Genomic DNA, 21,672 nt, shown 5'->3' with positions numbered 1-21,672 from the left:
CCACTCCAACTAATATTAGAAAAACTTGTTCAGTTTGTTGGATGGATGGTAAAGAGTCTATTTCATTTTTGACAGATTACTACGTTAGGTCCCTTTGTTCATAGCACTGTGTACGGACCTCACCATTGAGTACGAGTATCTGATTTATGCGATGTACCTTGTTGTGCACCCTTATCAAACTACATAACATTATCACCAAAATGGAATTGCTTTGGATTCTGTGTTTCATTGTAATACTCATTTTTCTTGATCTCGCATTGCGCATTTTGTTCTCTTACACATCAGTGTCTCTCTTGTATATGCTCTTTTAGTTCTGCAACATAATCATCAAAGTTATACATCCCACTGGTCTCACCCTTTTGTAGTATCCCAGAATGTTAAACTCTCTTCCAAAAATCAGTTCATGTGGAGTATATTCAGTTGTGGTGTGCATAGTCATATTGTAATAGGAAACCATATTCAGAACCTAACTGCCCCAATCTGTTTCTGCTCTATTTACACAATGTTGCATCCTCTCTCTTAACATACAAAGCGACCTTCCTAGTGCTACGTTCATTTGAGACTGGTAGCTGGCAGACTGTACTTTCTCAATATGCAACAATTTGCACACACTTTTCTTTTGTGCTTGTCATATCTGATAGAGCTGCGACCAAATCACTTTACCTTTGTGCTTCCGGTAGCAGTTTGATTTTGTACCTCCTGATATCTGTGGAAGATAACTTGTCTCTTAGCAAATGAAAAATGTTGCTATATGTGGTGTGTATCTTGGTAGTGGCTGCTTTTTGTTTTGCATTTAAATTACTAACTTGGATTATCTCTTTCAGCATTATTATTCATGCTTTTAGCTGTAGCTTGTTCGTAATGCTGATGCTTCGGGTACTGCTTCCGCTATAAGCAGTGAGAATTCTGCTGATACTCTCTCATTTTTAGTATTCACTTTACTCGTTATGCATTGCCCTGAATCCACTTTTACCAACACTTCAGGCAGATAGACACCATTGTTCATATGTTCAGGAATGATAGCCTCTCACATTCTGCTTGCCTCTCTTCTCAGCCTGCACATATTTTCTTGAGGCCCTACTGTTAGCCTTTTTGTGACTTGCTCTTGTCTTTCGACATCACTTTTCATTTCTCTTTGGCAGTCCTTGTTGCTTGCTTCTGCGGTAGCTTGACAGTTTGCTTTCTGTCCCTCCTAGTCTTTGTATTTCTTTGCGCATTTTGCTTCATGCCCGAGCCTCTTCCGAAAGAGGTATGACTTTCCTGTTACGCTCTGCACAGAGTTCACACTCTTGCTCTGTCTTCATTTTGATCTGTTCCCTGTGGATCCACAGGTTTTTGGTGGTGTAATTAATTATGATCCCACCTTCATCAAAGAAATTTGTGCTTACCAGCCTGTCAACCAGAAGATGCACATGTTCCCCTATCATGGAAGCAATGCTTTGTGTTGATAGTCTGAGTGCTATTGCACCCATATTAGCAGTTCCTCAGTTCCTGATAGTGTCAGTTGGGATACCCCTTCGGCTGTCGTGCAAGCTACTTCTCCGCACTAGGCTTATTTGTACCCCACTGTCCACCAGAAATCTCATGCTCCTTCCTGGCATTCCAGCTCTACAAGCAGATTTCTGTTTTTTCTATTGATTATCAATATTTTTCCAGATGAAGCTTTTGTGTGCCGTTTCTTGTTTTCCTGAATTTTTCTCTCTTTCTGTGCATGGCAATCACACTCCATGCAGTTTCTTGCAAAGTTGCAATTTGTTTACATTTAGAGCACGTCAGAGGTTTTGATTGTGCACATAGACCTTTGTGCCTTGATAAGTTGCCCTGCAAGTATCTCACTGCACGAAATCTTTATGTTTCCTTGTAATTACCGCAGAACTGTTTGAGACTGGAGATCAATACTGGTCATCCTCACTGCCACTTTTGTGACCATACCTCCGTTTCCTGTTACAACTGGTCCTACTCATCTCGGTCTGACAATCTTACACCATAGAGCCTGGCTTACTACATGTGAAACAATTTGTCACTCTTTTTGTTTCACAGTGATGCACTACTGCTTTGAGTATTTATCTTCTATCTGGCCAAGGTTATTGTACTCTCATTCGGCAAGCGACCTCCATTGTTTCTGCTAATGTTAACTGTTCTCTGTGTGCACACTCTATTGTCTTTATTCTATGATCATAAATCCCTGAATGAACATACCTTCGCTTAGCTTCCGAATGAGTGCAAAGCTGCCTTCTATCTCTGACCCTTATGTGATTGGTTGGTTGGTTCGTTGACTGATTTACACAGGGAGACAAAACAACCATTATCTTAGCCCACTGTTGCTCACTCAGAAACTGATTTTATTGTGCAGTTTCTCTCACTGCAATTCTAGTAAAGCCAGCTGGTACCTATAAAGAGTAGTAGGAGGCTGTTACTCAGTTTTTTATTAGACACAATTAAGTTGACAAATGCACAAAGATGGTCCACTTCTACAGGGTACAGACACCCCATGGCTTCCTGTTCTCAGCAATATTCCACATCCACCTCCAGCTCTAGGAAGACTAGAAGGTTTTGTGAAGTCTGGATAGCATTCAAAAGAATCCTCAGCTACCCATTCATCAAGCTATTGCACAAGAACAGCACTAACACTGAAATCAAGGAAACTGTTGTGGAGTGCAGCAACCAACAAGGGATCCTCTTACAGTGTCAACTACACATGGAAAATTCAGTGGTAGCAGACATTTGTAGTTAACACATATCTAGTGGAGAACCCTTCCATGTGGATACAAGGATATGATCACTTCAAATGTCATAAAGGATCGTGAACTGAATTCAGACTGGACAGGGCAGATATGGTTATTTTCTGCACAAGTGGTGATGGACAGGTTCTGCAAATTGTGACTGTGGTGCCTTCTTACAATTAACCATCCATATCGTTGCTGACTACCTTCTTTGAACTTGTAAAGGAGCAATAATGGACATTCACCACGTATCAGAGAAGCAATCAAATGGATCAGTGAGCTAGATCTGGTGATATGAGATTGTACAAGCATGTGATTGTGCACATTAGTCCACAGGTGTTGTATATATGTATTTGTTCTCATCATATGGTAGAAAAATAAGTTAGACATAGTTTCTTCAAGAGTTAAGACTGAAGTATTCTATGTCTTTTGGCCTCCAGCACTTCACATTGGAAGATTAAATGTGTCACTGTTTCATCTCTCTCACCATTTATTCTGCACTTATCTCTCTGTACTCATCATGCTTTGGTTTTTCTTAAATTTCCCATGACTTGTCACCAGTCCTACCATGAGTTAAATCTGTCTCTTGGAGCCGAGGGCTACAGAACTTCTCTTGAAATATGGGTTTTGTATCATTAGCTTGCCATGTGCTGTTTTTGGATATTAGTCCAATAGAAGATGTGTTCAAAAAAATAGGTATTTTGTAATTTTGCATATTGTATTAGCCCATTTCGTGTGATTTTTCATTGTTGTGTTGGTGAACATGTGTGAAACATATCTGTACACTGGTAGCAGTGTCAGAAGTATAGTTGTCAAGGAGGTTACATGTGTTTCCTTAAGAGTGACTATTATAGGTTTGGTTTAAAAAGGCCTCAGAGAATTTTGCTATAAAAACAGAATAAAATGTAACAAGGTTTTAGAAATGTTGAATATTGCTTTTGATGAGACTGCTATGAGTAAAACAAGGGGTTACGAGGGGTATAAGTATTTCCAAGACGGCTGTGAAGATGTTGAAGCTAACAAGCATTCTGGACATCCCACCACACCAACAACCGATGAAACTGTGGAAAAAGTGAAAGAAATTATTGTGAAGGATCACAAGATCACAATCAGAGGAGTTGCTGATTGTTTGGCATATCAGTTGACTCATGCAGTGAAAGCTTTTTGGGTGTTTTGGGTATGAATTGTGTGACAGCAAAATTTTTGCCAAATGCACCTGCTCACAGTACATTGCTTTTTCATGTATTTTTGGTAAAAAACAACACTGTGATGATACCCTAGCCTCCATATTCACCTGATACGGCCCTGTGTACCTTTTCTCTGTTTCCAGAAATAAAGATAACGTTAAAGAGTTGTTGTTTTACAGGCATAGATGAGATTAAAAGTGCATCGCTGAGAGAACTAAGTGCTTTCCCAAAGATCGAATTCTAGAAGTGTTGCAGAGATTGGAAGAAGTGATCTCATAAATGTGTAATATCTAATGGGGACTTCTTTGAAGGAGATAACATTAACATAGATGAATAAATAAAATTATTCCCAGAAAATTAGCATTCCTGTTACTTTTTGAACACATCTTGTATTCTGCAAGCTGCCTTCTAATCTAGCTTGTTGTTTTGTTCGTATCACCTCAGAGATGGTTAAAAGATGTCCTGGTCCAACTAGTGGAGTCATTGCACCTGCCGTAGCCAGCCTATCAGCTTGTTCAGTGCCACTGACCCTTGTGTGACCAGGGACCCACAGCAGGTTTACCCTGTCACTTTCCCTTATTGTCACAAGGACTTCATGGCATTCTGTAACAATGTTTTATCTCTTTGCAGGAGCTGGTAAAAATTTCAGAGCTGTTTGACTGTCTGGATGAATGTACAGGCCGTAATCCTTGTGGCACCTATGCAGATTCTCCATAGCACATATCTCTGCCTGGAATACTGTAGCTAGATTTCCTAGAGAGAGATTGCTTTCTTTAGTTGGGGCTGTACCCTGTATATCCCGGCCCCAGCACCTTCATGTGTTTACAATCTCTCAGTAAACCACACTGCATCTCCTGATAGGTTTGTTCTTCCATTGCTTCCTACTTCTGACTGTTACTTTCAGATGCTAAAGATTAATGTAAACCCCCTAAGCTCTACTGTTACACATTTATTGTTCTATGACTGGTTTCGTTTGTAGAACATTGTCTGGTTGCCAGCAGTTAAACAGAACAGGAAATTAGGCTAAAGCTACAGCATTTTAACGTATAAAATAGGCAACTCACATTGATAACAGCCTTACACTAGATCCTCACCAAGTTGTGCAGAAGTCATGACATAGTTGGTATTGTTGTTGTCTGTGTCATAACATTAGCACAACCCGGTGAGAATTTAGTGTAAAGCTGTTATCAGAGTCAGTTGGCAATTTTATTCATTGCTTTAGCCTCATTTCCTGTTTTGTTTAACTGCAGGCAATCTGAAGATGTTTTACAAACAAAACTGCCTGTAACACAATAAATGTGTAGTAGTACAGCTGAGGTAGTTTTCATTATCATTAACATTATTGTCAGCTGTTGTTCCCAAAGTCACCTTGAAAGGGTTATTAAAGTACCTGAGAGTTGTATAGTTAGCCAGCATTTCCTGTATTTACCATATTCACTATGTTGGTATGGGAGTCTGGATTTCTTAAGGATTTCCATTTACTTCTTGTATGTTATTGTTGCTGCTACGTCCATTGTAACACAAAGGTATGAAGGTGGCATGTCCAGAATGGTCTCCATCCCAGCGGTGAGTATGCTGTTGATTCCACGTGTTATTGCTAAGCAGGCCAATTTCTGTACCTTGCAAATCTCGTTTGAAGCCATCTGCTGTTGTACTTTCTTCCACCATACTGTAGCCCTATAACTTGATCATAGACCTTATTATATTGGTGTATATCTAGTACGTACTTCTGGGTCGTGACCCCAGTTTTTACGACAGGCCCTTCTAATGCACATAAGAGCACCTTCCATCTTGGAACACACATTGTTTATCTGTGGGGTCAAATATAGTTTTGCATTCAGTATTACCCAAAGTTACTTTATTGCCTCCTCTACTAGTAGAGTTTTGTCCATGAGCTTAAGATTCCAGTACATGGTTTATATATACTTACTCGTGTAGATGACAGAACCCCTCCTCGCAGACACCCCTCGGTGGTGGTGTTCACCATTTTCTCATTCAACTTTGTGGCTTCTACCTTTCATTTACTCATTATAGTCTTAAACTACTTATATATGGTGGTTTTAATGCCATGGTTGTATTGCTAAAACCCCCTTTAATGTCCAGGAGGGTGCAGGTAGCAATTTCCTGAAAGCATAGTGCTTTTTCCAACTTCTCAACAAACTGGTGAAGTGCTACTTCACATGATTTGCATAGTTGATATACTTGTTAGTTCACATGTAGAGTAACTTTAGTTAACCTCCCTTCCTTAGCATACCCATTAACCAATTTTACTAATGTCTTTAGGAAAAAGCAGGACAGGCTAATAGTAGTTGAGTCACTGAACAGCCACCTACGTAGCTCTTTTAACGCATTAGTGTCCATTGGTGACACATCAGGAAGGTAACAAGTCGCATATCTAGAATTGTGTGCTTTTATATTTACTTCTTCAGTTAGTCTTGCTAGGATGGGTATGATGTGTGCATGCTGTGTGCATGCTGTGTGCGGAAACAGGAAGGGCTGACCAGAGTTCACAAACAGCTATATGTGCTGTTGGCTATGGTCAGTCACCTTCAGGTTGCAGCCTCAGGGTACAGCAGTGCCAGAGAATCTGGCGCATTGCATGGGACACCTCAGGAGTCAGTTGTTTTGCCCATGGGCTCTGCTTCAGAGGCACCTTTTAGCGCATATGACATGATGGATCTGCCCTCACAGCAGGCTGACTGTTGGATGGTAACATGTTCGCGTTGCTCAAGGCGGACAGCCAATGTGGAAACTGGCTGCCTGGCCTCGTCCATTCACCCTACGAGTGGACAGGTGGCTGCTGCTTCACCAGGGTCCGAGCAGCGACGTGGGGGGCAAGGGTTTACTTGTTATTGGCAGCTCCAATGTTTGGCGCATTATGGAGCCCCTAGGCAGATAGCATTCTGGGCTGGAAAGAAAGCCAATGTGCACCTGGTATGTCTGTCAGGAACCCTCATCTGAGATGTGGAGGCTGCCTTTCCGGTGGCGACTTCCCTTGATAGGTCAGGGGTGCGTAGCAGAGTACTTGTGGAGTGCACATGAGGGTTTTTTAGTTTGAGGTTCTCTAATGGACATTCGCCAGTCGATTCACAGTAAAGAAAGGCAAACAGCATTCAGAATCAAGACACTTTGACTGTCACAATTTTATCAGTAAACTGTCTAAGTATTCGTAGTAAAGTTCCCGAATTTTCTGCCCTCCCGGAAAGTTATTGCACTCAAATTATTCTTGGGACCAGAAGCTGGTTGAAACCCAAAGTGGAAATCTCTGAGATGTTTAGTGAGTCATGGAATGTATATCGGAAAGACAGATTACAGGCCATAGGAGGGGAAGTGTTCATTGCAGTTGACAAAAATATTGTCTCTATTGATGTTGAAATTGAGTGTGACAGTGAAGTCGTCTGGTCACGTATAACAGGTGTAGGTGAAACTATGTTAATTGTTGGATGTGGCCACCCGATTGCGCTGTGACAGTTCTAGAGTCATTCAAAGGAAGTCTATGGTCAATAGCACTTAAATACTCAGATCATGCAATAATAGTTGGAGGTGACTTTAACCTGTTGCATATAGACTGGGATGTCTACAGATTCATTGGGGGGGGGATACAGACAGACAGTCATGCGAACTACTTTTGAACACGTTTTCTGAAAATAGTATTGAGCAGCTAGCTTAGCAGCCCACTCACAATGAAAATATCTTAGACCTTGTAGCTACAAATAGGCCAGACCTTATTGACATGTCAGTATAGAAGTGGGGATTAGCGATCATGATGTCATTATAGCAACCATGATTATGAGAGTTAATAAATCAGTCAAGAAGGCTAGGAGATTGTTCCTGCTAGACAGATCAGATAAGGAGTTCACTTATACAGTGAATTGGCATCACTTGGTACCAGTAAGATGGACGCACAGGAATTACGGGCAACGTTTAAGCAGATTGTAATTCATGGTCTAGAGAGTTATGTGCCTAGTAAATGGATTAAGGATGATCAAGACCCACCAAGGTTTAATAACGAAATTCGCAAGGTGCTGAGGAAACAAAGGCTGTTGCACTCTAGGTCAAAAAGGGACACACAAACAATGGCAAGTGAAGGTTAGTAGAGATTCGTGTGTCTGTGAAAAGATCGATGTGTGAAGCATACAACAGCTACCACCATCACACCTTAGCAAAAGATGTGACAGAGAACCTGTGAAAATTACGGTCATATGTAAAATTGCTAAGTGGCTCTAATGCTTCCATTCAGTCCCTTGTTGACCAGTTTGATGTGGCAGTTGAAGATAGCAAAACAAAAACCGAAGTCTCAAATTTCATGTTCAAGAAATTGTTTATGCAGGAGAAACATACAAACATTCCATCATTTGGCCATCGGACAGACTCCTGTACGGACAACATAGAAATTCGCATACCTGGCATAGAGAAGCAACTGAAAGATTTGAAAACAAATCCCAGCTTGATTTTAGAAAGAGTACTTACTCTACGGCATTGGCCCCTTACCTAGCTTGCATTTATCATAAATCTCTCGCCCACCACAAAGTCCCAAGCGACTGAAAAAAAATTACAGGTGACTCCAGTATATAAGAAAGGTAAAAGAATGGACCTGCAAAATTGCAGCCCAATATTCCTAACTTCTGTTTGCTGCAGAATCCTTAAACACATTCTCAGTTTGAATATAATAAACTATCTTTAAGCTAAGAAGTTGTGTCCATGAATCAGCATGGTTTTAGAAAGCATTGCTCATGCGAAACTAAGCTTGCCATTTTCTCACATGATATACTGAGAACTATGGATGCAGGGCACCAGGCAGATTCCATATTTGTAGATTTCTGGAAAGCATTTGATACAGTGCCCCATTGCAGACTGTTAACAAAGGTATGACCATATGGAATAAGTTCACAGATATGTGTTTTGAAGACATCTTAAATAATAGAACCCAGTATGTTGTCCTCGGTGGCACGTGTTTATCAGAGGCAAGGGTACCATCAGGAGTGCCCCAGGGAAATGTGACAGGACTGCTGCTGTTCTCTATATACATAAATGATTTGGTGGGGAGGTTGGGCAGCAGTCTATGGTTGTTTGCTGATGATGCTGTGGTGTATGGTAAAGTGTCGAAGTTGAGTGACTAGGAAGATACAAGACGACTTAGACCAAATTTTCAGTTGGTGTGATGAATGACAGCTAGCCCAAAATGTGGAAAAATGTAAGTTAATGTGCATCAGTAGGAAGAACAAACTTGTAATGTTCGGATACAGTATCACTAGTGTCCAGCTTGACACAATCAAGTCGTTTAAATATCTGGGCATAACACTGCAAAGTGATATGAGGTGGAATCGGCATGTGAAAACTGTGGTAAGTAAGGCAAATGGTTGACTTTGGTTTATTGTGAGAATTTTAGAAAAGAGTGGTTCACCTGTAAACGAAACTGCATGTAGGATCTGGTACTATTTATTCTTGAGTACTGCTCGACTGTTTGGGATCTGTACCAGGTCAGATTGAAGGAAGGTATCAAAGCAATTCAAAGGAGGGCTGCTAGATTTGTTACTGGTAGATTCAAACAACACATAAGTGTTACAGAGATGCTTCAGGAACTCAAAGGGGAAACCCTGGAGGGAAGGCGGCATTCTTTTTAGGAATCACTTTTGATAAAATTTAGAAAACTGGCATTTGAAACTGACTGCTGAACGATTCTACTGCCGCCAACATACATCGGGCGTGCCACAAACATATCGTGCGTAAGGACTACGAAGATAAGACATGAGAAATTAGGGCTCATACGAAGGTAATTAGACAGTAGTTTTTTCCTCACTCTATTTGCGAGTGGAACATGAGGGGAAATGACAAGTAGTGGTACAGGGTGCTCTCTGCTACGCACCTTACGGTGGCTTTCAGGGTATCGATGTAGATGTAGATTTCTCTCTGGCTTCAGATAGTTTTGCTTGATTAATGACAAGGCTGTGTTTGACAAATGCCTTCAGCTGTTTTGCCCATTTTCCTTTACTTCTTGCATTGTTTAACAGTTTTCTTACTGGCTTCCTTTGCAATTCCAGGTTGTTGTTATTTTCTAAGTACCAGGTCATAATGGCAGATGTCACTTCATCTGCCATTTCCTCGAGTACTACTGGAGTCCGTACTAAAATTACAAATTCAGATATGGATGAGTTTAGGTCTTTCCTATAAGACTCTTATGTTGTGTTCCTAGGATTCCTATAGGCCATGGTCTGTTTAGCATTCATTTCAGCCTCAAACTTGTTATATGTGTGTTCTGATAAGGATGGCTCCAACACCGCATGCCATTGTTTGACGTAACTACCCGTTAAGGTGAACCCAAAGGTTATGCCCATTATTTCTTCCTTTCTTATGTTCCTGAAGGTCGATTTGATGCCCTATTTAGGATCTCCAGGCTACTCTCAATTAAATTTTCCTCTGCTGTTGGTGTCGCTGCTTCCCCTCAACAAGTTGTGGGCATTGGCATCACAACCAACCAACAGTTGTTCATTCAGCTATGAACACCTGTCTACATGGTACATTAATTTTGCAACTTCATTCACTACGTCCCTGAAACGAAAGTCCGCCGTGGGCAGGAATGAAATTCCGCACTCAACTTAAATGCATATTCTGGTGTTCTTTAAATTTCTAGTATGTTACCTCTGGCATTTTGCCTCCAGCATCATCGTCCAGTTTCCCCAAGACCTGAAACGCCTCATTTATATACATAGGGTTCCTGGATCAGAACAACGTCCACCTCTTGTCTTCCCAGAAGACGACTCGGGGTGGCAGTTGCCCTCTTACTGTGTTGCAGATTTATCTGCAACCCTTGCAGCCACTAACTCCACACCATGGTCATTTCCAGTGTGTGAGATTACTCTGACGATAGCCTGCAAGAACCCTTTCTTCCCATTGCCCTCAAGGATTCCTCACTGACTTCCATCACAGGGGCTTATTTCTTACCTCGGCTATTTCTGGATCCAATTATTGTGATAAAAGGGAATATTAGACTCCTCTCCTGTTCCTTGTCTTGACTTGTCTCTTGTTCCTGTCTTGGAAGTAGAAGGGATCTGTTTTTCCCCTTCACTCTGAGACCACCTTTGTAGAGGTCTTAAGTTTGGGACCTTTTGTCTTCCTTTTCGTTTTGTTGTTTGTGAAGTTTTCTCCTTTCAGCCCCAGACAATGATTTGACCTCGATACAGTCCAACTTCTCAGTGATGATTTCCTCTTCTTGGATTGGTCTATCAACTGATCCAATTCCAGAAACAGCTTCCATTAGTTCGAACCTCAATGCTTGGGTGTTTTAAGTCTCATCAAATCCCACAGTTTTTGTTTCTCCATTTTGGTAGCATGAGATTTAGCCATTTATTTGGTTGATACCATGGTGCTCAGCATGGTTACTTGGATCAGTTGACCAGTAGCCCTGAGACTACATTCATGACACATTTTGCTACATGCCACACACCCCTCAGCATGAATTGTAGTGGAGCTTTGTGAGGCACTCTGCTCATCTGGTTCATCCAGCATAGGAGATTCTGCCATTAGCTACACTACAGCTGTCATAGCCCTCAGCTTCATGCATACACAGAAGCCTTTCTATCTGCATGATCAGTATTTCAACTATGGGGTGGTGTCCCCAGAGAAGGGACTCTCATGATACCTTGTGATGAATATGCCAAACCCACCTCGTAAAATCGACAAGTATGCAGGATTTATTGGAGCTGCTGTGGAATCTGTTGCATGTGAGTCAATGAAGGGTGCTGCAAACAAAGCTGTTGAAATAAATGATAGTATGACTGACATACCAGTAGCTTTCGATGGCACTTGGCAGAAGTGCGGCTACAGTTCTAAGAATTCTTTTGCTACGGTGACCAGTGTGTATACTGGAAAGAAAGGTAATAGATTTCCAGATTTTAACCAAACATTGTTATAAGTGTAAATCAGGGAATGAAGAAGGGCATGTCTGTGACAGAAATTATGAAGGCACAAGTGGTGGTAGAAGAGGACCAGGTTGAGGAAGTTGAAACAAAGTTTGCAGACAAGAAATTTTCTGATGGTAAAACCATAAGAGGCAGGCTAACAGACAAAATGATTGATGAACTACAGCAGTATTATGGGATGGCCATTAGAAATAATACTGAGGGTTTGTTGAAAATGAAGCAGGCAATAAGGGCTACCTTCTTCCACAGACTGTCAACTGATGAAAAACCAGTACACCATCTTTGCCCTCCTGGACCTGATTCATGGTGCAATTACCGCAATGCGCAATACTCAAACAGTTCATGCAACCATAAACGTTCCATCCCAGCAGCAGTCATGGATATCATAAGACCTATTTACAGAGACCTGACAAACATGAATTACTGGAGAAGTGTCTGGATGGTCAGACTCAAAATCCCAATGTTTCATTCAGTAACCTTATATGGACTCGCTTACCAAAAAATGTTTTTCTTTGTATGAAGACGCTAAAGTGGGGGTTCAGTGATGCTGTTATTGTTTTTAATGATGGCAACATTGGTAGTGTGAAACTGCTACAGCATATGAGAATTAATCCTGGAGCAAACTGCATCAGGGAACTTGAATGAATGGACAAGGTTCACATTGATAAAGCAGAGTGTGCAGCACAGTTGGCCACGAAGGAGTCCAGAAGGAAGAAAAGAAGAAAAAACTTGGAATAAGATCAAGATGATTATATACAGTGTAGTTCATGGTGTTTCTGAGTGACTAAAAATAAAAATATTAAGCATATATTAAATGAGTTACAGTCTTTTGGAACTTTACATTCACATTTTCTGTTTCCTTTTTCCTAAATCTTGGAAACCACTTTGCGTAAGCATTCATGTTTTCAACAAGTAATAACATACACATCCTGTGTCTACTGAACTAAAAGAAGAACATGATGTTATGTATAATTAAAATTATTTAGGATAAAGTACAAAAAAGTATACAAAATTTTAACTGCATGATTAAAAAATTGTATTTCTGAAAGCAGTGGCTGAAATGCAATTATTGTAGTTTAGTAGACTCAGAAAATACAATTTAATGTCCTGTAAAAGTTTCATGTCAATGGCTACAGTAGTTTCTGAAATACAGGGGAAGCCAAGTCACTAAATTTAACATTGTCGGGATAGGGCGTTCGAACTCCCTTAAATGCTATATCGCAGTTGTCGAAAAACCTAATTAGAATATGATGACTCTTGCATGTCACTATCATTGCATGTACATCTTTGTTACGTGACATAGTTGCTAAGCTGTGTCCCTCACTGAGTGAAGTGTTGCTGCTGTGCACATTCCACTATGAAGTGTTGTCTCAATCCTTGTACCACCATTCGCTGTTGTTGCTTCTGCTAGGCCAACACTGTGTGTTCTGTGTGTACTCACACCAGTGTCGGCTGCTGCTGCACCACTCCTGATTGCCTTCTGGGATTGCTGCTTTAACTTCAGGCATCGTCTGTATGCAGCGGCTTGTTCCAGTTTCTTCTGTCTTCTCTTGGCATCACCTGTCTGGTGGTATCGTTCCAGCTTCTTCTTCTTCTTCTTCTTCTTCTTCTTCTTCTTCTTCTCTGTTGCTCTTCCCTCCATGCCACTAGCCAGCATACTGATTGTTCAAGTAAAGAAAAGGACCCCCAGAACTGTTTCGTATTTTTGCTTGACATTTGGCTGAGTGGGTTCAGTTACAAAAGGGAGGGCGACCCATTCCATTAATATGTAGCATGCTGTTGCCGAATAAGAAAACAGCAAACAATCCTTCCTAATCAGTGACAAACCCTGCACCTTAAAGTAATCTACACTCCTGGAAATGGAAAAAAGAACACATTGACACCGGTGTGTCAGACCCACCATACTTGCTCCGGACACTGCGAGAGGGCTGTACAAGCAATGATCACACGCACGGCACAACGGATACACCAGGAACCGCGGTGTTGGCCGTCGAATGGCGCTAGCTGCGCAGCATTTGTGCATCGCCGCCGTCAGTGTCAGCCAGTTTGCCGTGGCATACGGAGCTCCATCGTAGTCTTTAACACTGGTAGCATGCCGCGACAGCGTGGACGTGAACCGTATGTGCAGTTGACGGACTTTGAGCGAGGGCGTATAGTGGGCATGCGGGAGGCCGGGTGGACGTACCGCCGAATTGCTCAACACGTGGGGCGTGAGGTCTCCACAGTACATCGATGTTGTCGCCAGTGGTCGGCGGAAGGTGCACGTGCCCGTCGACCTGGGACCGGACCGCAGCGACGCATGGATGCACGCCAAGACCGTAGGATCCTACGCAGTGCCGTAGGGGACCGCACCGCCGCTTCCCAGCAAATTAGGGACACTGTTGCTCGTGGGGTATCGGCGAGGACCATTCGCAACCGTCTCCATGAAGCTGGGCTACGGTCCCGCACACCGTTAGGCCGTCTTCCGCTCACGCCCCAACATCGTGCAGCCCGCCTCCAGTGGTGTCGCGACAGGCGTGAATGGAGGGACGAATGGAGACGTGTCGTCTTCAGCGATGAGAGTCGCTTCTGCCTTGGTGCCAATGATGGTCGTATGCGTGTTTGGCGCCGTGCAGGTGAGCACCACAATAAGGACTGCATACGACCGAGGCACACAGGGCCAACACCCGGCATCATGGTGTGGGGAGCGATCTCCTACACTGGCCGTACACCACTGGTGATCGTCGAGGGGACACTGAATAGTGTACGGTACATCCAAACCGTCATCGAACCCATCGTTCTACCATTCCTAGACCGGCAAGGGAACTTGCTGTTCCAACAGGACAATGCACGTCCGCATGTATCCCGTGCCACCCAACGTGCTCTAGAAGGTGTAAGTCAACTACCCTGGCCAGCAAGATCTCCGGATCTGTCCCCCATTGAGCATGTTTGGGACTGGATGAAGCGTCGTCTCACGCGGTCTGCACGTCCAGCACGAACGCTGGTCCAACTGAGGCGCCAGGTGGAAATGGCATGGCAAGCCGTTCCACAGGACTACATCCAGCATCTCTACGATCGTCTCCATGGGAGAATAGCAGCCTGCATTGCTGCGAAAGGTGGATATACACTGTACTAGTGCCGACATTGTGCATGCTCTGTTGCCTGTGTCTATGTGCCTGTGGTTCTGTCAGTGTGATCATGTGATGTATCTGACACCAGGAATGTGTCAATAAAGTTTCCCCTTCCTGGGACAATGAATTCACGGTGTTCTTATTTCAATTTCCAGGAGTGTATATATGTTGCGTCCAGCAAATGGTCTCTATGCTGATTGACATTATGCAGAGGTAGATCTGTTCAGTTAGCAGTCTATGGCTACGGCTAATCAAATATTTTGAAAATTATGGCACTCTGTTGAGGAAATATGAACATATGGAGGCAATACTCGAGAACAATGTTTACTGTACTGACCTTTGTACAGTTTGTAAATTTCCCAAGTAGAAGCAACATGCTAAGTATGGAGGAGCGGCACCAGAACTTATTCTAAGTCCAGACCTGAGGCCTGATTTAACATGGGATCCATCTGTTATGATTGTACGCAACTGACAAACTCTCCTGGATGATGTGTGGCCTCCTTTAGCCCTTGTGGCTGTGGCCACGTCCACATGCTCAGCCGGACAGAGCAGCATGGTCTCACGGGATGTCGCATGTTAAATTCGGCCCCAACCAGCTGGCACCCTTGTGGTGGAATTTGCTATGTATTCTGCAAGCATAAATTGTTCAGTCTGGCTGCTGCCATTGCTTTTTAGTCAGTGTATTGTCCTCATATGCAACAGCACAGAAAAGATAAATCTAACTTAACTTGTAGCAGAAGCTATGACCAGTGTTGTTTAGGTTGCAAGATTCATTCTTCTTCTTGAGTACCTTACCAGGGGTGAAACAAAATCTGGTGAATACCACAGAAATCTCACAATTGTTGGAAAAATTTGGAAAAAAAAGGTGTCTGAATAAATGAAAATGGATACAAATGAAAAAAATAAAAACAACATTCTTTAGGACAAGGCGCCTGCTTACAAAGCCTCATTGATAATGGAATAAACGGAGGAACTGGTGGTACAAATTGTCTCCCTCCCTCTGTTTTTGGGGAAGGTGACTGTTACACATTACCATTATTTTTTGTATCTATTATTTTTGCAATTTTTGAAAGATCTGGTAGTTTTTTTTTTTTTAGATTTGTACTATATACAATGACTTTATAAAGTTGAAGCTGTCTATGACCTTTGCCATTATCGTACTATGTCATTGTAGTAAATCAGTATCAGTAATGGGTTCATGAAATTTTTCCAGTAGTTTTCTACATGTACTTCTATGACATTAGAGGGAACAGAAAAGGGCTCTGCTGTTACATTTGTCTCTCTCTCTCATATACACTACTTGATATCTCCACCCTCACTTCACCTTTAGTGTGTCTCACCCTTCTGTCCTCTTCCCTACCCCCATCTCAGCCCCCTGCCACTGTGTGTGTGTGTGTGTGTGTGTGTGTGTGTGTGTGTGTGTGTGTGTGTTTCTTTCTTCCTCTCTGTCCTCGCCCCCACTATTCTTAATTTGAATCAAGGTGAAAGGAGAGATTCTGTTTTCCTCCGCTATCATTAACGCTTGCTTACGTATGTGCCTACTAGTCCTTATAATCAATCTGTGTTTCTGTTTGTTTTTTTGCTGCTTGGATATAAGATGACCATAGGCAATGTAAGTAAGCTGGTTACTATAGCTGAATTCAATTCTTTTTTAGTTTTTACTATGATGGAAGGTTTTGAGAAACTATTTGACTTCATGTTTGATCTTCAACCACATTTGCATAATCAGAGGCATCTTCTTGCTGAAAAGTTTTGTATGTTTTATATTTCTTGTACATTCTGTTTTAGCAAAGTAGTAAACTCGTGACAAATCTGTGTTACTACAGTCATAATTCGATATCATATGCTGATGTGTAAATGAAGCCTACACAAATGTTTGGTAATATTTCTGTTCAATAAAAATCCTGGCTAATTAAAAATTTTCCAAGGCCTGCAATGTTATACAAGTGCCCTCTTCACATACATGCACACACACAGTAAGAAACATACAGTAGAACAATCTGAGTCTGCTGCTGTGGTCCATTTGTTCTCGCTACCTTCCTCATGATTTGATCCGTTCATATAATTTTATGCTAGTTCACTGACATTGTTGCAACTAGGCATTTGAATCCATAATGAAATATATCAATGGCCAGCTGATCATGGCAATGTACATTACACTGTTGCATGCATCATTAATATTTCATCTTAGCTAAGGTGCCCAAGGTTGTGTATCAGAAATTTAGTGTATTATTATATTATTTTCCCTAGTTTTAATTAGAAGAGAATTTTATAACTTAAATTCACTAATTTTGTTTATACTGCAATAAATATTTGGACATACTCACCAAATATGAAAAAGTGTACTACCCAATCTAGCATCATTCTGTCTGCTTTCGGAACTCATTAAACATGGACTTATAAAAACAACTCTCAGCAACATGGTTCTTGTTTGAGTTGTCCTCACCTTGCCTTCCTCCTTTGCTGTTCTCTCTGGTATCTTGTACGGAATGGATAAATTTGCTCATTTACCCAAGTTGCTGTGTGCTTTGAATAATTCCATTTTTACTGTTATTAAGATGAACACTGATAGGAAGATTCTGGAAAATAATTGTTGTTCACAGCTCGGCCAGGAAAGAAAGCTGCAGACTCATCTGGCATGTCCACAAGTGTTATAACATCTCCAGAAAGATTGGGCAGAACAAGGAGTCGGATGTCAAATGTATCTCAGTCCCAACGTAAGTATCTTCAGTTCGTTCTTTCTATTAATTTTCTTCAGTTTCTCACATTTTATTACTATTAATATATTTGTCATTGTGTGTGTGTGTATGTGTGTGTGTGTGTGTGTGTGTGTGTGTGTGTGTGTGTGTGTGGTGTTGTTGTTGATGATGATGATCATGCAATTCTTGGTATGAGAGAGACCCAAAATCTCATTAAAAGTCAAGGCATATAATAAAACAAATTTTAATAGACGTTAACTGTAAAGTAGTGGGTATATATTTCTGTAACAAGTAAGGTTTTATTTTCTGAAGTTGTTGCTTATCATAGATCAAATTTTTATGGAGGAGCCAGGATGGAAGTAATTTATAGAATTTATTATTTGTTAATACTTAGCTTCAGCTGAAACAAGAATGCATATAAGGATTGTGTTCAAGTTTGTAAGTATAGTAAATGAAACAACAGAGAAAAGATAGCCTTGTAAATGGTAGACAGTTGGTCGAATGAGTTTTAAGGTAACTGTGATAATTACAAGTTCGTATGAGAAAATATGAAACTGTAATGTTGCTGTTCCTGTTCTTAGTACATACCCTGTAAAAGTGTAGTTAATAAATAATGTAAATATTGCTCCAGCATACGAGTAATATGGGCAGGGGTCACTTCCTTCCAATAAAGTGAAGGCTTGTAACTGGGATTTCAGTTCTGGCTACGTAGCACAGTTCTCTGTGTACCTTAAGTGGCAGATTTTTAGGGCAGTCATTGTAGGCAACATTCTTGCATCAACATTGTTCAGTGTTGTCAGAACAGCTGATAAAATTTGATATCAATTGTAAGATTCACACAGATCCCATTAAGAAAATGGGAAGGTGGACCTCAGCAATTACAACTCAAATTAGTGTATTAAGTATCTATGATCTCGTGCAGTGATGACTTTATAGCCACCCCAGTGTTCATGTTGTAATATTCCAGCCAAGTCAGTATGCAGCAGAGTTGATCATTGATCAAAGTAAGTGCATTGTAGGTGTAAGTGTTCACCATTTGTGCACTACTTAATTATCATTGGGAGAAAAAATTACAAACAAACTGTGTTTTGTGTATCTTTATCTTTTGCTTCTGCCTGTTGTCTTAGGTTGGGTTTGGTATGGTTAAATTAGATTACATGTACTTTTCATTCCAATAGAGCCGTAGTGAGGAGATCCACAAGGATGTAGAACATGTCGGAAAACAAAAATACACAGTAAATATTTACAAAGAACAACAGGTATGCTAATGTACCTTTCACAGATCCCAAGTGAAATGGTCCTCATGGATGTGGTATAAGCAAAAAAATCATGAACATATTTTCATTTAAAATGCAATAACAAACTTGTCACTAAATTTATACAGGAGTCAGGTTGTATGTAATACTTAACATTATTTGAGATTATTAGTAACATATACATGTCAGTTAGTTCTACTGAAAAATTCATCAGTGGAGTAGAAGAAGTTGGCTGCCAATAGATCCTTGAGGCTCATCTTAAACTGAACTTTATTCATAATTAAACTTTTAACTATCATCTGCATACTGACTTGCCATTTCGAAATGTTACTGATGAAAGGTCATTGATATCCACAAGGAAAAATAAGGGATCTAAGATGGAATTTGGTGTGACAGCACGTGTAATTAATTCCCAGTTGAATGATAGCTAATAGCTTAATACAATCTCTTTCCTACTGACATCCTTTGTGTCCTGTCCGGGTAGAATTTGAACCATTTTGCAACATTTCCTTTTGACCATAATATTCTAATTTACTGAAAAGAATGTTGTGATTTACAGAGTCAAATGCCTTTGACTGATCACAAAATATGCCAGTAGCCTGTAATTTATTGTCTAATGAATTAAGTACATTCTTGCTGTGTGTGTAGATAGGCTTCTCAATATCAGAACTCGTTAGAAATCTGAACTGTGACTTTGACAAATGTTATTTGTTGTAGGATGGTTAAGAACCCAATTTTATATTAACTTTTCTAAAATTTTTACGAATCCTGGTAAAAGAGAAATAAGATGCAAATTTATCTGTATTTCTTTATCTCCTTTCTGAAACAAGAGCTTAACTTCAGAATATTTCAACCACTCAGGAAATGTTCTGCTGAACAGTAACTTAACAGTTACTAAAATCAGAAGCACACTGTTTAATTAACTTTGTAAATATTTTATCATAACTGTGAGATTTTTTATTTTTAATGGTTTTATGGTGGACCTTACTTATGTAGGTGTAATAAGGATCCTATTAATATTCTTCTCTTCTATCACTCCAGGGTTGGACATACGACCTGTTCCAGTCTCACTATCGTTGCCCCATCCGATTTGGGAAATGTTTTTGGTGACATATGAAGTACACGTTCTCTCCATTTTTCTGTGTATAGGATTGCATTTTGGGTTATTGGTTGAATCCTAATTCTTTCCTTATTACTTGATTTCTAATGTTGGCTTTCCCAGTGTAGCCTTTACTGAAGTTATTTGTAAAGACTGGACTGAGATATTCCATGGTAGCGTATTCTGAACATGACAACCCTTCTTTTCAGTAACATTTATGAAATCCTTGTTAAAAAGTTGTGCAACGCTGCACACATCTTGTTACCTGTGTATAATTTGCTATTAATGCTATCTGCTCCTCTTCACCTCTCATCCTAGCAGTCTCCTCCTATCTTTTTCTCATAATGCATTTTGTTTCACGGTTGTATTACTATCTTTAATATTTTGCAGCATGTCTTGTAATGAACTATAGCATCAGCATCAGAGCTGTTTTTCCGATTGACGGGTATAGTTTCCTTTTTGTTGTACAAGGCACCTTTATTCCTTGAGTAAACCTTATGTTCTTTGTAGACTTATGTTTAATCTGTACTAGTTTTCGGGGAACACAGATATCAAATAGGGTCAGGACATTATTAATAAAGTGTTGCATTTTTTAATACCTGCCTTAAGCACTGTATACATCACACCAGTTCATGTCTTTGAGGAGTTTCCTAAAATAATCAGTTTCTGGCTGACTGGCTACCCTGTTGAACTCAGATTTAGTGGATTTTATATCCTGTTCAGTAGTAACATTTAACAAACAGAACTGCATGTCATGGTCTGAGAGGCCTTTGACTATTGATTTTGTAACATAATTTTGTTAATTAGACCTTCGTATAAAGATGTAATCAAGGGTTATTTTGAAGCAGTAAGCTACCCTAGTTGGGAAGTTTAAAGTAGGAATTAAGTTGATTGATGTTACTGACTAATAAATTCTTACTGAAAGAGTATTTAAGAAAATCTACATTAAAGTCCCCAAAAACCACTAATGTTAGTGGCTAATAAATTCTTACTAGAAGAGTTTTTAAGAAAGTCTAAGTTTAAATCCATGAAAACCACCATTTTCTCCTCTCTCTCTCTCTCTCTCTCTCTCTCTCTCTCTCTCTCTCTCTCTCTCTCTCTCTCTCTCTCTCTCTCTCTCTCTCTCCCCCCCCCCCCTCCCCCCTTTCTCTCTCTGTTTCCTCCCCCCCCCCCCCTTTGGTTAAATAGGCCAACAAAACTTCACGTTTAATAGCCCAGGAGAGCTTCATGGGGCAATTGAAACATATTTCATCATCTTCTTCTTCATTTGTTTACATCAAATCACCTGTTTGTAGCACAGCTTCTACAGACAGCTCAGACAAAATGACAGATGTTTTCAGACAAGTGGCATATACTTCAAGTAATCGGTTAATCAGACTGATTGGCGTAGTTCCTTTACAGATTGAAAGTGAAACAAAGATTCACTGAACTGGCCAATGAAACCCACTTACTCACTGAATTGGTGCGCAGTAGCTGTATTTTTAGTCTCACCTTTCCCACATTTCTCTGCCAGGGAGCTGGTTGGTTGTGTTGCCCTCATCATTTCATCATTCATGACTGGCTAGAGTGGACTGTGTAAAAATTCTGATTTTTTATGGGGGCTGCTGACCGCACAGTTGAGTGCCCTGCAAAGCGATCACCACGACGACAACCACCACCACCACCACCTTTCCCACAAG

The 21,672-nt window shown here is 40.7% G+C and overlaps 1 protein-coding gene across 1 annotated transcript in view; it reads left to right on the top strand.

The window, feature by feature from the left end:
- LOC126471122 (CLIP-associating protein 2-like) overlaps positions 1 to 21,672 on the top strand; it is a 231,815-nt gene that overhangs the window by 137,194 nt on the left and 72,949 nt on the right. The window contains exon 16 of the mRNA XM_050099204.1: positions 17,543 to 17,656. Coding sequence (XP_049955161.1) covers positions 17,543 to 17,656 — 114 coding nt within the window. The remainder of the gene's footprint in view (positions 1 to 17,542; positions 17,657 to 21,672) is intronic.

The sequence above is a fragment of the Schistocerca serialis genome, chromosome 3 (genome assembly GCF_023864345.2).
Source record: "Schistocerca serialis cubense isolate TAMUIC-IGC-003099 chromosome 3, iqSchSeri2.2, whole genome shotgun sequence".
Classification (NCBI taxonomy): domain Eukaryota; kingdom Metazoa; phylum Arthropoda; class Insecta; order Orthoptera; family Acrididae; genus Schistocerca; species Schistocerca serialis.
This window is presented reverse-complemented; position numbering and strand designations above follow the sequence as displayed.